The 17876-nt window shown below is 42.7% G+C and overlaps 1 protein-coding gene across 2 annotated transcripts in view; it reads right to left on the reverse strand.

Moving 5' to 3' along the window:
- cadps2 (Ca++-dependent secretion activator 2) overlaps positions 1–17876 on the reverse strand; it is a 180617-nt gene that overhangs the window by 162440 nt on the left and 301 nt on the right. For both annotated transcript variants that reach the window (XR_014800732.1, XM_084934412.1), the window contains exon 1: positions 17681–17876. This exon is cut by the window's right edge. Coding sequence is in view for 1 of the 2 variants with exons in the window: in XM_084934412.1 (XP_084790538.1) it covers positions 17681–17876 (196 nt within the window). In the remaining variant the exon portion in view is untranslated. The remainder of the gene's footprint in view (positions 1–17680) is intronic.

Raw genomic sequence — 17876 nt, forward strand, 5'->3', positions numbered from 1 at the left:
TCAGGGGTGGAGTCTTATCATATGTGTACTCTTTGGTCCAGCTCGGACAATGTATGACGGAATGAGAGGCAATAAGATTTTCATGGCGAGTCATCGAAATTCGCCGTGGCGCCACGGCCTCACGGTATTGTGAAAACTCAAAAGCTCCGCAATTTAACATGGCCCAGGTGTGTAGTTGGCACTGTCCAAATTTGGAGTTTATAGGACCAAATCCCAAGGAGGAGTTCGTTAAAGTACAAGGCATGGAAATGGTAAAATCAGAGCCAAAATGTCACCTTCAATCCAAAATGGCGGACTTCCTGTTGTGTTTAGGACATGGCCATAATAGACTTTTTTGTGCGTCTACTAACAATAGATATGTGTTCCAATTTTCATACATGTAGGTCATACTCACACCGGGGGCTCGCGTTTTAGATTTTCCTAGGTGGCGCTACTGAGCCAATTTTCCCTGGCCATGTCTGAGGACATTAAAATACGTAATTTTTCACCAGACCTGACGCGTGTGCAAAATTTCATGAGTTTTTGAGCATGTTTAGGCCCTCAAAAAGGCCCTTGTTTTACCTGAATAATAATAATAATAATAATAATAATAAGAAACGGAGCAGATACAATAGGGCCTTCGCACTCTCGGTGCTCGGGCCCTAATAATAATAATAATTAAAGCTGCAAGCAGCGTTATAAGGGCCCTCGCACCCCCGGCGCGTCGAGCCACGCCCAACACCTAAAACCAGCACGTCCGATCTGATGTCACATTGATGGAATTCATGCCTTTAACCACCAGCTAACATTTCATCTCATTCAATCATGATTATAGTCGCCCCACTAGGTGGCGCTCTAACCATTACTGACAAATGGCATAACAAACATTTCCGAGCTTGAGTCTCATCACGCCTATGACCTTTGGGAGAGATTGAACATTGTGTTTTTGAGTGACAGCAGATTACTGCTTTTTGGCGAGTGATTGAAACTCCACGTGCCGCCATGACCACGCCGTTTCCCTGAACGTAAAAAGCTTCGCAATTTAACATCACAAAGGTCTTTAGATGCCACATACAGGAGATCGCATCAATCTGATGAAATCCCTTGGAGGAGTTCGTCAAAGTACGGTGCCTGAAAAGAGGGGAAAATGTCGCCAAAATTACACATTCATTTTAAAATGGCTGTCTTCTTGTTGGATTTGGGATATTGCTCCAAGAGACTTTTTTGTAGATCTTGGTATCTCCTATAAGCTTACCAGGTTTCAGACTCATAGATAAAACACAGAGCAGGGGCTGATGTTTTGGAATATTTTAGGGGGCGCTGTGGAGCCATTTTGCGCTATTCAAGGAAAATGGTTACACAACAACAAAGCCTTCATCACATTGGAGGTGTGGGCCAAATTTAAAGCCTATATAAACTTTCCAAGCCCCTCAAAAGCCACTTCATCTTTCATGGTGAACTGCGCTGCCACCAGGGTGCGCCGTTCAGTTTAAAGTCACAATTTTCTCACTGAAGCATCATGAGGGACCCATGTTAATAGTCACCGCTTTTGAGGTGTCCACGATGAACCTGTGAAAATCAGTACAACAAAGTGAAAGACATGACATTCCCTGTTGCCACTAGGTGGCGCTCTGCGTATTCCTGACAATGGGCACATCAATCTGTTCAGGGCGGGTCTGACATCATACCTGTAAAGTCTGGTTCTGATCAGCTTGGATTTTAATTGAGTTATACTAATTTGTTTCTCCATGGCGAGACATCAAAGTTCGCCATGCTGCTGGGGTCACACCCTTTCGCGAAAAGTCACAGTTTTCACTGTAACCCAAGACCAACTCCTTAAGGCTTTCCTGGAGAAATTTGAGGCTGCAGATGTCACCCATCACAATACTGTATCCCAAAGTGTAAAACATGACATTTCCTGTTCCCACTAGGTGGCGCTGTCCCTTATGTCAAATATGGCAGTTGAAATATGTTCAGGAGTGGAGCCTTATCATATGTGTGCTCTTTGGTCCAGATCGGACAATGTATGACAGAATGAGAGGCAATAAGATTTTCATGGCGAGTCATCGAAATTCGCCGTGGCGCCACGGCCTCACCGTATTGTGAAAACTCAAAAGCTCCGCAATTTAACATGGCCCAGGTGTGTAGTTGACACTGACCAAAGATGAAGCTTGTATGATCAAATCCCAAGGAGGAGTTCGAAAAAGTTCGAGGCATGGAAATGGTAAAATCAGAGCCAAAATGTCACCTTCAATCCAAAATGGCGGACTTCCTGTTGGGTTTAGGACATGGCCATAATAGAATTTTTTGTTCGACTCTGAACGTTTTATATGTGTACCGACTTTCAAACATGTAGGTCATACCCATACCGGGGGCTCGCGTTTTTCATTTTTCTAGGTGGCGCTACTGAGCCAATTTTCCCTGGCCATGTCTGAGAACATTAAAATACGTAAATTTTCACCAGACCTGACGCGTGTGCAAAATTTCATGAGTTTTTGAGCATCTTTAGGCCCTCAAAAGGCCGATTCATTTGCCGAAATAATAATAATAATAATAATAATAATAATAATAATAATAATAATAATAATAATAAACAGAGCAGATACAATAGGGCCTTCGCACTGTCAGTGCTCGGGCCCTAATTAAAGCTGCAAGCAGCGTTATAAGGGCCCTCGCACCCCCGGCGCGTCGAGCCACGCCCAACACCTAAAACCACCACGTCCGATCTGATGTCACATTGATGGAATTCATGCCTTTAACCACCAGCTAACATTTCATCTCATTCAATCATGATTATAGTCGCCCCACTAGGTGGCGCTCTAACCATTACTGACAAATGGCATAACAAACATTTCCGAGCTTGAGTCTCATCACGCCTATGACCTTTGGGAGAGATTGAACATTGTGTTTTTGAGTGACAGCAGATTACTGCTTTTTGGCGAGTGATTGAAACTCCACGTGCCGCCATGACCACCCCGTTTCCCTGAATGTAAAAAGCTTCACAATTTAACATCACAAAGGTCTTTAGATGCCACACACTGGAGATCGCATCAATCTGATGAAATCCCTTGGTGGAGTTCGTCAAAGTACGGTGCCTGAAAAGAGGGGAAAATGTCGCCAAAATTACACATTAATTTTAAAATGGCTGACTTCCTGTTGGATTTGGGATATTGCTCCAAGAGACTTTTTTGTACATCTTGATATCTCCTATAAGCTTACCAGGTTTCAGACTCATAGATAAAACACAGAGCAGGGGCTGTGGTTTTGAAATTTTGTAGGGGGCGCTGTGGAGCCATTTTGCGCTATTCAAGGAAAATGGTTACATAACAACAAAGCGTTCATCACATTGGAGGTGTGGGCCAAATTTAAAGCCTATATAAACTTTCCAAGCCCCTCAAAAGCCACTTCATTTTTCATGGTAAACCGCCTTCCCACCAGGGTGCGCCGTTCAGTTTAAAGTCACAATTTTCGCACTGAAGCATCATGAGGAACTGATGGTGATATTCACCGCTTTTGAGGTGGCCACGATGAACCTGTGAAAATCAGTACAACAAAGTGAAAGCCATGACATTTCCCGTTGCCACTAGGTGGCGCTCTGCGTATTCCCGACAATGGGCACATCAATCTGTTCAGGGCGGGTCTGACATCATACCTGTAAAGTCTGGTTCTGATCAGCTTGGATTTCATTGAGTTATACTAATTTGTTTCTCCATGGCGAGACATCAAAGTTCGCCATGCTGCTGGGGTCACACCCTTTCGCGAAAAGTCACAGTTTTCACTGTAACCCAAGACCAACTCCTTAAGGCTTTCCTGGAGAAATTTGAGGCTGCAGATGTCACCCATCACAATACTGTACCCCAAAGTGTAAAACATGACATTTCCTGTTCCCACTAGGTGGCGCTGTCCCTGATGTCAAATATGGCAGTTGAAATGTGTTCAGGGGTGGAGCCTTATCATATGTGTACTCTTTGGTCCAGCTCGGACAATGTATGACAGAATGAGAGGCAATAAGATTTTCATGGCGAGTCATTGAAATTCGCCGCGGCGCCACGGCGTCACCGTATTGTGAAAACTCAAAAGCTCCGCAATTTAACATGGCCCAGGTGTGTAGTTGGCACTGTCCAAATTTGAAGTTTATAGGACCAAATCCCAAGGAGGAGTTCGTTAAAGTACAAGGCATGGAAACGGTAAAATCAGAGCCAAAATGTCACCTTCAATCCAAAATGGCGGACTTCCTGTTGGGTTTAGGACATGGCCATAATAGACTTTTTTGTTCGACTCTGAACGTTATATATGTGTACCGACTTTCAAACATGTAGGTCATACCCATACCGGGGGCTCGCGTTTTTCATTTTTCTAGGTGGCGCTACTGAGCCAATTTTCCCTGGCCATGTCTGAGAACATTAAAATACGTAAATTTTCACCAGACCTGATGCGTGTGCAAAATTTCATGAGTTTTTGAGCATGTTTAGGCCCTCAAAAGGCCGATTCATTTGCCGAAATAATAATAATAATAATAATAATAATAATAATAATAATAATAATAATAATAAACAGAGCAGATACAATAGGGCCTTCGCACTGTCAGTGCTCGGGCCCTAATTAAAGCTGCAAGCAGCGTTATGAGGGCCCTCGCACCCCCGGCGCGTCGAGCCACGCCCAACACCTGAAACCAGCACGTCCGATCTGATGTCACATTGATGGAATTCATGCATTTAACCACCAGCTAACATTTCACCTCGTTCAATCATGATTATAGTCGCCCCACTAGGTGGCGCTCTAACCATTACTGACAAATGGCATAACAAACATTTCCAAGCTTGAGTCTCATCACGCCTACGACCTTTGGGAGAGATTGAACATTGTTTTTTTGAGTGACAGCAGATTACTGCTTTTTGGCGAGTGATTGAAACTCCACGTGCCGCCATGACCACGCCGTTTCCCTGAACGTAAAAAGCTTCGCAATTTAACATCACAAAGGTCTTTAGATGCCACATACAGGAGATCGCATCAATCTGATGAAATCCCTTGGAGGAGTTCGTCAAAGTACGGTGCCTGAAAAGAGGGGAAAATGTCGCCAAAATTACACATTCATTTTAAAATGGCTGACTTCCTGTTGGATTTGGGATATTGCTCCAAGAGACTTTTTTGTACATCTTGATATCTCCTATAAGCTTACCAGGTTTCAGACTCATAGATAAAACACAGAGCAGGGGCTGTGGTTTTGAAATTTTGTAGGGGGCGCTGTGGAGCCATTTTGCGCTATTCAAGGAAAATGGTTACATAACAACAAAGCGTTCATCACATTGGAGGTGTGGGCCAAATTTAAAGCCTATATAAACTTTCCAAGCCCCTCAAAAGCCACTTCATTTTTCATGGTCAACCGCCTTCCCACCAGGGTGCGCCGTTCAGTTTAAAGTCACAATTTTCGCACTGAAGCATCATGAGGCACTGATGGTGATATTCACCGCTTTTGAGGTGGCCACGATGAACCTGTGAAAATCAGTACAACAAAGTGAAAGCCATGACATTTCCTGTTGCCACTAGGTGGCGCTCTGCGTATTCCCGACAATGGGCACATCAATCTGTTCAGGGCGGGTCTGACATCATACCTGTAAAGTCTGGTTCTGATCAGCTTGGATTTCATTGAGTTATACTAATTTGTTTCTCCATGGCGAGACATCAAAGTTCGCCATGCTGCTGGAGTCACACCCTTTCGCGAAAAGTCACAGTTTTCACTGTAACCCAAGACCAACTCCTTAAGGCTTTCCTGGAGAAATTTGAGGCTGCAGATGTCACCCATCACAATACTGTACCCCAAAGTGTAAAACATGACATTTCCTGTTCCCACTAGGTGGCGCTGTCCCTGATGTCAAATATGGCAGTTGAAATGTGTTCAGGGGTGGAGCCTTATCATATGTGTGCTCTTTGGTCCAGCTCGGACAATGTATGACAGAATGAGAGGCAATAAGATTTTCATGGCGAGTCATTGAAATTCGCCGCGGCGCCACGGCGTCACCGTATTGTGAAAACTCAAAAGCTCCGCAATTTAACATGGCCCAGGTGTGTAGTTGGCACTGTCCAAATTTGAAGTTTATAGGACCAAATCCCAAGGAGGAGTTCGTTAAAGTACAAGGCATGGAAACGGTAAAATCAGAGCCAAAATGTCACCTTCAATCCAAAATGGCGGACTTCCTGTTGGGTTTAGGACATGGCCATAATAGACTTTTTTGTGCGTCTGCTAACGATAGATATGTGTTCCAATTTTCATACATGTAGGTCATACCCACACCGGGGGCTCGCGTTTTAGATTTTTCTAGGTGGCGCTACTGAGCCAATTTTCCCTGGCCATGTCTGAGGACATTAAAATACGTAATTTTTCACCAGACCTGACGCGTGTGCAAAATTTCATGAGTTTTTGAGCATGTTTAGGCCCTCAAAAAGGCCCTTGTTTTACCTGAATAATAATAATAATAATAATAATAATAATAAGAAACGGAGCAGATACAATAGGGCCTTCGCACTCTCGGTGCTCGGGCCCTAATAAACAGAGCAGATACAATAGGGCCTTCGCACTGTCAGTGCTCGGGCCCTAATAATTAAAGCTGCAAGCAGCGTTATGAGGGCCCTCGCACCCCCGGCGTGTCGTGCCACGCCCAACACCTGAAACCAGCACGTCCGATCTGATGTCACATTGATGGAATTCATGCATTTAACCACCAGCTAACATTTCATCTCGTCAATCATGATTAGTTAGTCGTCCCACTAGGTGGCGCTCTAACCATTACTGACAAATGGCATAACAAACATTTCCGAGCTCGAGTCTCATCACGCCTATGACCTTTGGGAGAGATTGAACATTGTGTTTTTGAGTGACAGCAGATTACTGCTTTTTGGCGAGTGATTGAAACTCTACGTGCCGCCATGACCACCCCGTTTCCCTGAATGTAAAAAGCTTCGCAATTTAACATCACAAAGGTCTTTGGATTCCACGCACTGGAGATCGCATCAATCTGATGAAATCCCTTGGAGGACTTCATCAAAGTACGGTGCCTGAAAAGTGGGGAAAATGTCGCCAAAATTGCACATTAATTTTAAAATGGCTGACTTCCTGTTGGATTTGGGATATTGCTCCAAGAGACTTTTTTGTACATCTTGATATCTCCTATAAGCTTACCAGGTTTCAGACTCATACATAAAACACAGAGCAGGGGCTGTGGTTTTGAAATTTTGTAGGGGGCGCTGTGGAGCCATTTTGGGATATTCAATGAAAATGATCACATAACAAAAACGCCCTCATCACATTGGAGGTGTGCACCAAATTTAAAGCCTATATAAACTTTCCAAGCCCCTCAAAAGCCACTTCATTTTTCATGGTCAACCGCCTTCCCACCAGGGTGCGCCGTTCAGTTTAAAGTCACAATTTTCGCACTGAAGCATCATGAGGCACTGATGGTGATATTCACCGCTTTTGAGGTGGCCACGATGAACCTGTGAAAATCAGTACAACAAAGTGAAAGCCATGACATTTCCTGTTGCCACTAGGTGGCGCTCTGCGTATTCCCGACAATGGGCACATCAATCTGTTCAGGGCGGGTCTGACATCATACCTGTAAAGTCTGGTTCTGATCAGCTTGGATTTCATTGAGTTATACTAATTTGTTTCTCCATGGCGAGACATCAAAGTTCGCCATGCTGCTGGAGTCACACCCTTTCGCGAAAAGTCACAGTTTTCACTGTAACCCAAGACCAACTCCTTAAGGCTTTCCTGGAGAAATTTGAGGCTGCAGATGTCACCCATCACAATACTGTACCCCAAAGTGTAAAACATGACATTTCCTGTTCCCACTAGGTGGCGCTGTCCCTGATGTCAAATATGGCAGTTGAAATGTGTTCAGGGGTGGAGCCTTATCATATGTGTGCTCTTTGGTCCAGCTCGGACAATGTATGACAGAATGAGAGGCAATAAGATTTTCATGGCGAGTCATTGAAATTCGCCGCGGCGCCACGGCGTCACCGTATTGTGAAAACTCAAAAGCTCCGCAATTTAACATGGCCCAGGTGTGTAGTTGGCACTGTCCAAATTTGAAGTTTATAGGACCAAATCCCAAGGAGGAGTTCGTTAAAGTACAAGGCATGGAAACGGTAAAATCAGAGCCAAAATGTCACCTTCAATCCAAAATGGCGGACTTCCTGTTGGGTTTAGGACATGGCCATAATAGACTTTTTTGTGCGTCTGCTAACGATAGATATGTGTTCCAATTTTCATACATGTAGGTCATACCCACACCGGGGGCTCGCGTTTTAGATTTTTCTAGGTGGCGCTACTGAGCCAATTTTCCCTGGCCATGTCTGAGGACATTAAAATACGTAATTTTTCACCAGACCTGACGCGTGTGCAAAATTTCATGAGTTTTTGAGCATGTTTAGGCCCTCAAAAAGGCCCTTGTTTTACCTGAATAATAATAATAATAATAATAATAATAATAAGAAACGGAGCAGATACAATAGGGCCTTCGCACTCTCGGTGCTCGGGCCCTAATAAACAGAGCAGATACAATAGGGCCTTCGCACTGTCAGTGCTCGGGCCCTAATAATTAAAGCTGCAAGCAGCGTTATGAGGGCCCTCGCACCCCCGGCGTGTCGTGCCACGCCCAACACCTGAAACCAGCACGTCCGATCTGATGTCACATTGATGGAATTCATGCATTTAACCACCAGCTAACATTTCATCTCGTCAATCATGATTAGTTAGTCGTCCCACTAGGTGGCGCTCTAACCATTACTGACAAATGGCATAACAAACATTTCCGAGCTCGAGTCTCATCACGCCTATGACCTTTGGGAGAGATTGAACATTGTGTTTTTGAGTGACAGCAGATTACTGCTTTTTGGCGAGTGATTGAAACTCTACGTGCCGCCATGACCACCCCGTTTCCCTGAATGTAAAAAGCTTCGCAATTTAACATCACAAAGGTCTTTGGATTCCACGCACTGGAGATCGCATCAATCTGATGAAATCCCTTGGAGGACTTCATCAAAGTACGGTGCCTGAAAAGTGGGGAAAATGTCGCCAAAATTGCACATTAATTTTAAAATGGCTGACTTCCTGTTGGATTTGGGATATTGCTCCAAGAGACTTTTTTGTACATCTTGATATCTCCTATAAGCTTACCAGGTTTCAGACTCATACATAAAACACAGAGCAGGGGCTGTGGTTTTGAAATTTTGTAGGGGGCGCTGTGGAGCCATTTTGGGATATTCAATGAAAATGATCACATAACAAAAAAGCCCTCAGCACATTGGAGGTGTGCACCAAATTTAAAGCCTATATACACTTTCCAAGCCCCTCAAAAGCCACTTCATTTTTCATGGTCAACCGCCTTCCCATCAGGGTGCGCCGTTCAGTTTAAAGTCACAATTTTCGCACTGAAGCATCATGAGGCACTGATGGTGATATTCACCGCTTTTGAGGTGGCCACGATGAACCTGTGAAAATCAGTACAACAAAGTGAAAGCCATGACATTTCCTGTTGCCACTAGGTGGCGCTCTGCGTATTCCCGACAATGGGCACATCAATCTGTTCAGGGCGGGTCTGACATCATACCTGTAAAGTCTGGTTCTGATCAGCTTGGATTTCATTGAGTTATACTAATTTGTTTCTCCATGGCGAGACATCAAAGTTCGCCATGCTGCTGGGGTCACACCCTTTCGCGAAAAGTCACAGTTTTCACTGTAACCCAACACCAACTCCTTAAGGCTTTCCTGGAGAAATTTGAGGCTGCAGATGTCACCCATCACAATACTGTACCCCAAAGTGTAAAACATGACATTTCCTGTTCCCACTAGGTGGCGCTGTCCCTGATGTCAAATATGGCAGTTGAAATGTGTTCAGGGGTGGAGCCTTATCATAAGTGTACTCTTTGGTCCAGCTCGGACAATGTATGACAGAATGAGAGGCAATAAGATTTTCATGGCGAGTCATTGAAATTCGCCGCGGCGCCACGGCGTCACCGTATTGTGAAAACTCAAAAGCTCCGCAATTTAACATGGCCCAGGTGTGTAGTTGGCACTGTCCAAATTTGAAGTTTATAGGACCAAATCCCAAGGAGGAGTTCGTTAAAGTACAAGGCATGGAAACAACAAAATCAGAGCCAAAATGTCACCTTCAATCCAAAATGGCGGACTTCCTGTTGTGTTTAGGACATGGCCATAATAGACTTTTTTGTGCGTCTACTAACAATAGATATGTGTTCCAATTTTCATACATGTAGGTCATACCCACACCGGGGGCTCGCGTTTTAGATTTTCCTAGGTGGCGCTACTGAGCCAATTTTCCCTGGCCATGTCTGAGGACATTAAAATACGTAATTTTTCACCAGACCTGACGCATGTGCAAAATTTCATGAGTTTTTGAGCATGTTTAGGCCCTCAAAAAGGCCCTTGTTTTACCTGAATAATAATAATAATAATAATAATAATAATAATAATAAGAAACGGAGCAGATACAATAGGGCCTTCGCACTCTCGGTGCTCGGGCCCTAATAATAATAATAATAAGAAACGGAGCAGATACAATAGGGCCTTCGCACTCTCGGTGCTCGGGCCCTAATAATAATAATAAACAGAGCAGATACAATAGGGCCTTCGCACTGTCAGTGCTCGGGCCCTAATAATAATAATAATAATAATAATAATAATAATAATAATAAGAAACGGAGCAGATACAATAGGGCCTTCGCACTCTCGGTGCTCGGGCCCTAATAATAAACAGAGCAGATACAATAGGGCCTTCGCACTCTCGGTGCTCGGGCCCTAATAATAATAATAATAAACAGAGCAGATACAATAGGGCCTTCGCACTGTCAGTGCTCGGGCCCTAATAATAATAATAATAATAATAATAATAATAAAAAGAAACGGAGCAGATACAATAGGGACTTTGCACTCTCGGTGCTCGGGCCCTAATAATAATAATAATAAACAGAGCAGATACAATAGGGCCTTCGCACTTTTAGTGCTCGGGCCCTAATAATAATAATAATAATAATAATAATAAACAGAGCAGATACAATAGGGCCTTCGCACTGTCAGTGCTCGGGCCCTAATAATAATAATAATAATAAGAAGAAGAAGAAGAAACGGAGCAGATACAATAGGGCCTTCACACTCTCGGTGCTCGGGCCCTAATAATAATAATAATAATAATAATAATAATAATAATAAACAGAGCAGATACAATAGGGCCTTCACACTCTCGGTGCTCGGGCCCTAATAATAATAATAATAATAATAATAATAATAATAATAATAATAATAATAAACAGAGCAGATACAATAGGGCCTTCACACTTTTAGTGCTCGGGCCCTAATAATAATAATAATAATAATATGAAACGGAGCAGATACAATAGGGCCTTCGCACTCTCGGTGCTCGGGCCCTAATAATAAGAAACGGAGCAGATACAATAGGGCCTTCGCACTTTTAGTGCTCGGGCCCTAATAAGCTTAAAGTCACTGTTAAAGTGGTAGCAAAAACCCGCTTTGTGGGAGGTTTTCAAATTCTTCATTCTGTATTTTGTGGCAATTCAAACATAATTCCACCACGGATAAAAGTTGTGGTGACCGTTAAGCTACATACATGCAACACGTGTTGAATATAACACATCAAGCAAACGCAAACAGAGAATGTGGCATCTCATTTGCAAGGGCATGTTGAATACAAAAATATAAAGAACAGTGATTTATATTAAACCTCTGGTAAAAAAAAAAATATTTTAATTGCTCAGACGTTGCTTGGATTAACAAGGTCTGTGTCAAGTGTTGAGGAACCAGGACACACTGATGAGAAGTGGGCTACTGGAACAAGAAGGCATAAGTGGAAAAGGAATGAGAATAGGGAGCAACTGGAATGCTACACACGAGTAATCCCTGCAGAAGGGGTTACATGAAAAGTATGTGGGACCTATGGATTCTGTCATGTAATTAATATATTCTTAGTGCTTATTTTCTGATTATATTGTTTTATGTACTTTAGTAATGAAGGTTTGTAAAGCAAGGCCACTTTTGACTCACAAACTAAGTGCTCAGCCAGACTGAAAAACAGGAAGTTAGTGTAGAGCTATACAAGCATATTAATAAATACAGGAAGCCAGACAGAAAAGAGGAACTTGTACCATATATAAGGAGTTGTTGAAACTATGTGTGACGTGTAAAGTACCAAAATAACACCTATATGAGACACATTTTAGGATTCTAATGTTAGAGATCCTGCAACTGGCGTTGGGCTGTGCAGGGGTCTCTCTTCCGGAAGATGATTGAATAAAGAATTAAATATAAAATGTTTTGACCACTCTGAGTCGGGTTTTCTCTGTTCTATTATGGGGATCAAAGAATCGGGTTTTAATAATTCTTTGACATCAAACATCTAAACTAACGGTAAAATAACTCGTTTCTCAGTGTTCCAACATCAGCAAGATGGCCACAACTGATCATGTGCTTAGAGAATAGCTCAGGCAGCAGAAACCCAAGAAAGAAGAGGAGCATAAAGAGGAGCCATCATGGAAGGACAGGCCGCTTTACAGCATATACAACCGCCAAACAGAACAAGTGATACTGAGAAATCCTACCAATGGGTGGACAAAGCTAGACTGAAAGACAGCACAGAGGCACTAATCATGGCAACATCGGAACAAGCTCTAAGCAAAAGATCAATAGATAGAGACTAGATTCTACCACACCAGGCAAGGCCCTAGTGCAGGTTGTGCAGAGATGCCACTGAAATAATCTGGGACATAACAGCAAAGTGCAAGATACTAGCAGGCAGGGCTTACATGGAATGCCATGACCAAGATGCTGGCACAGTATACAGGAACATCTGTCCCAAGTATGGCCTGGAACTCCCAAGGTCAAAATGGGATATGTCCTCTAGGGTGGCTGATAATGACCAAGCTAAGATCCTGTGAGATTTCCAGATACAGATGGACAAGCTGGTGATGGCTAACCAAACTGAGTAGTGGTGGAGGAAGATAGTATAGCTACATCTATGACTAGGACTAAGTGATTGCAACATCAGGAAGGATTAGAAGCTTAATAAGCCCCAAGGGCTGAGAGAGGAACTAGAGAAGATGCGGAGGGTGAAGGTAACAGTGGTTCCTGTGGAGATCGGGGTACTCGGGGCAGGCAGTGACCTCCAAACTGGGCAAGTGGCTATAGCAGGTCCCAGGAACAACATCTGAGATCTCTATCCAGAAGAGCACAGTCCTAGGAACAGCAAAGATACTGTGTAGGACCCATAACAGGGCTCGCAAAATTTCAAAATCCCTGGTAGCCCTTCGGGCAGAGACTCTTCAGTTTTTGGTAGCCCAAAATAAATTTAAGTAGCCCGAATAAAAAAGAGAGCAACTTTTTGATTGATGTTTTGTTTCCTGTTTTGTTTCCGTTACAATATTATACATTAAAGTATAATATTGTAACGGAAACAAAACATTAATCAAAAAATTGTTGAAACACAAATTACAACATTGTATAAAAATTACAATCATCAACTCAAATACTTGGTTCTAATTGAACATAAATTTCTATGAACTTGTAAGAACTGTGTAGAACATGAATCAGTCTGTGTCAGATCCTGAATTTGAAATTTCCACTGAAGTCACAGGTAAGAGGCAAGTGGAACCAAGATCGAGGCCATTTGCTTTTTGAAGTTTGCAAAGACTGCTAAATTGTGCCAGTGGTAGTTCACTCTTTGCAACATAGTACGCTGTTTTAAACAGATTTTCAGGTTTGTTCTTAGCATGTTATTTGCAATTGGTGTTTGTTCTGGGAAAGATATTGCAGACTGAGCAATAATGCATTTCTTGCATTTCTCATGGGTTCTAATGGGGGCCTTTCTTAAAATTACTGGTCCCAGTAACAAAGGCGCTTGTCGACTCAGAAATCGAGGGAAAACCAACGACACACCCGGCAGAACATTATGTTATTTACACGGGTGCACATAAGTGGTCCGCAGGTGCGCATTCGCTGTCAAAATAAAAGACGCGCACCAGATAAGAAGTTGCAACACGCGTTTGCGTCCATATAAAAGGCACTGTTTTTGTCCGCTAGAGTGGGATTTTCACGGCACATTCCGCACCACATCTTTGTGCGTTCAACATTTGTTTGAAGCCAGCTCACCTCCTGCAACCACTTTTCCGAGAATACGAGCTTCTTTTGTGGTTCGGACTCCTTCTGACATTTCTTTGGAGGTGGAGGAAAACCAAAGTAATTGCTTAAAGGAGCTTGCTTCTTCGACATCTTTAAGAGTTCTAAACAAATGTTTAGAAAATCTTATGTACGCAAACACGCGTTGCAACTTCTTATCTTGTGCGCGTTTTTTATTTTGACAGCGAATGCGCACCTGCGGGCTACTTATGTGCACCCCTGGTTATATAGCTTGTCATATTGCAGCCACAGAAATTCTTTTGTCCATGAAACCATAAAGCTGCACTTTCTTTTTGCCTTATAGTCTGATTTGTCATAACTTTTCCGTTTTGTGGTAAGCTTTTCTTTGGCTGTCACTTCTCCACGCTGACCTGTCTTATTTGGCTCAGCAGAACTAAAATATATATCCTGCTACTTTTACACACGCACTCACATAACGCTCAGCGATTCTCTGCGCGATCAACCTCTCACATGTTTAAGCTTGCTGCGGGAGATTTCACTTGTCATGTTTGCGTAGTAAGCTAACGATTGATAAGACGATGTCAGAGGAATTGGTGCGCAAATTATCGTCACTCACCAATCAGTGCTGTCGCTCTCTATACACAGTTCGCGCGATTGCAAAGTGAAGGCAAAAAACAAGCGCAAAAAACAAGCGCAAATTCAAACGCGATTTCAATATGTCACATATTGACAGTGGCTCACCGATGCCAATGACATAATTACCCAGCTACATTTCCGAAAGAATGCAAAAGCATTGACATATATTTTTCCTTCCTATGACAGCCCGACGGGCACGGCAGAGATAGATTTTGGTAGCCCGACTGGAAAAATCGCTAGCCCCGGGACGTCGGGCTAGCGATTGTGCTGATCAGAGTTTTGCTGAAGCACACTGATCAGCACAATCACAGGATGCGGTCTTTGTGTGGGGATTTCTCCAAAATGTGTTGATCACAGTTTTTGACAGTCTGGTATAGTAAGTAGCTCATTTGTAATTGTGCTGGGCTTGCCTGTGTCATTGTTTCACAGAATAACATTATCAAAATGTAGGGATACCCAAATTGGCCAAAGGTGTCGTGGTGGAGATGAGTTCGAAGCCTCGATACAATTCTGGCACAAACATGCTTCAGTGATTCACAAAGCCTCGCTTTGCCCATCACTAGACAAATCCACAAGGTCATAAAAACAGATAGCAACATGGACGTCTGTAGGACTACTCGCGCTGATTAAATTCACCAGAGTAGCCTCTAGCTGACTCACAGATGCAGAAAGTATTATCCTTGTTTGAAACAACAAAGAAGCCAACTTTATAACCACTCAGCTTGATCTTTGACATTGTTATGTAAATAAATATAATCTCTCCCATTTCCAGATTAATGTTCTGTCATTTAACTAGACTTATCTTGTATTATTAAATTGTCTATAACATAATAAATGCTGATTGGAGAGGCTCTTTGTGAATTGTAAAGGACCCAAAACCCTAGATTCACAACTGCTCTTGGTACAAGATCCTGATCCACTTAATGAGTTTGTCATCAGAACATTTATTGATTTACTGAACCAGATGTTGGCTTCCTTTGTCTAAACACTGTGGAAAGATCCTCCACACTGTTTACTTTTCACACTGCTGCAACATCTATTTATGCCCACCATTAAGGTGCAGGAAGCCGCTGCTGAACATCAGGTGTAACCACTCACGTATGGTTATCCATACATTGTGAGATGAGCCATAACCCTATCCCTAACCTTAACCAATAATCAGTAAAAAGAAAAATGTGCTTATGTTTAAATAAACATTATTTGCTTAGCTTTTGTCGTCTGTGCAATGAACTGACAACTCCTACATATGTGGTAGAATTTTTCGACAATGCGCACGCATGCGAATTAAGGCAATGTATGATACTCAGATGATTTAATGTCAAAACATCGGGCTGCACTCCAGCTCTTCACAAATACATTCATGTGATTCTAATGTGGACAAACAGAAGGAAACTATTCACATAATCAGCTGAATCGTCAAGGACCGTGTTCAGGGCATCCTGCAATCCAATCTAGAGCTGTGTGTTTGGCTAAAATGATTTGAGCTGGCTACTAGCTCCTTGAATGTTTCATACTCTTAGTACAATCAACCTAGTTACACTAGTACATCCTAGTGGTAGTGTGCCAATTCATAGTTTGCAAACCGGTCGCAACCAATAGCAAAGACCAACCGAGAATTATCAAGAGATGTGTAAAGCTCTCGTTTGAACGTCTTAAACAGGTATCATGGACGTCAACATTGGTCATTCAACTATTAACAATTATCTGAGTGCCACATTAGTTGTCTTTTGTTATTAGCATAGTTGCCATCATGTGGTGTTTCTTCAGATTTCAATCATTCAGTCCAATAAAGGACACCAAACAAGAGTTAACAGCTGAATAAGCTGTTTGGCATTGGCAGAGAAGGCAAATCTTTCCTGGAGGCAACTTATTCAGCTCTGCTGCTCAATCCACAAAAAGTCATTTTCCTTACAAATGTAGGACCATTTAAGTGGAACTAAACAGGCTTACCAACAGTGTAAGATGCATATGCATTTGTAGCAATGTTACAAAAAAGAAATAGACAACCAAACAGATTTCCTTAAATTCTGTGCTGTAAAGCAGATATATTACGAATGGGTTCATAAATCTGCCTAAACAGAAAAAAGATCTCTTGCAACCACAGCTTTTAATGAGCTGCAACTCCTAAAACAACATTTTTGTAAAAAAAAAAAAAAAAAAAGAAAAGTTTTTGTTTAAGCATAAACTCTTTCTCTTGTGTCTCTCTTTCCTCTTTTTTATGAGTTTATGACTTGCAGACTAGCAGGTTGCTTCTCCCCTGCAGATGCGTCAACTCCTGCCGCAAAAAAGCGGAGAAAAAAGATGAGAAATGAATTGATTATCTGCTGAAAACGACTTGTGAAATATTCCAAGTTGTGTGACACTGTATGCTTTCAGGGTATGACCGTGTAATCGTGATCTTGTTAGACTTGTAATACCGGTTAACACAACTAATCTCCCCGAGCGTAGCAATACCTGAAGCCGCTGCTCAGAGCAGTTGCGGTGAGAGGAAAGGAGAGCCACGACGGAGGACGGCGTTAAGCCGAACGGTGAAACTGGAGGTCTGGTAAAGGTTCGTAAAACATCCTCCGTACGGTCATTTTTGCTCCCCTGATGCCAAGAGAACTTTCCCAAGCTCCGGTCTGGGAACGCTGCTACGAAAACCCTGTAACATTCTGCGAACCTTCACAGGATGTCCCGTCGTTTCTGGGTATATTTAGTTAAAATTGACGATTAACTGTGGATTAAATATAAACCGAATTGACCGGTTTGTTCTAGTGATCACAAAAACGATGCAAAGTTTTCTCGTTTGTGTTGACTTTTTAGACTGGTAAAACCAATTGCTTCCAGTTAACACATTTCCAGTGGTAGACAGTGGTTTTTGCATAGCAGACACACAACAGGTGTGCAGCAATAACTCACCTTCTGCTGCCGACGGGACATGTCGGTGGGCTGCTTGGCGTTGAACGGGTAGGCTATGCACCGAAGGACGAACACATAAATCTGCAGTTTTATTTTCCTCTCCTCTTCCTCCTTCTGAATGGACTCACGTTTCCTCTTTTCCTGTTCTTCATCTGTAGCGCTGTTCACTTTCGTACTTTTGCCGGCGAGGCTTCCA

Source organism: Perissodus microlepis, chromosome 7, assembly GCF_051167445.1.
Source record: "Perissodus microlepis isolate ML-2025 ecotype Zambia chromosome 7, ASM5116744v1, whole genome shotgun sequence".
NCBI lineage: Eukaryota > Metazoa > Chordata > Actinopteri > Cichliformes > Cichlidae > Perissodus > Perissodus microlepis.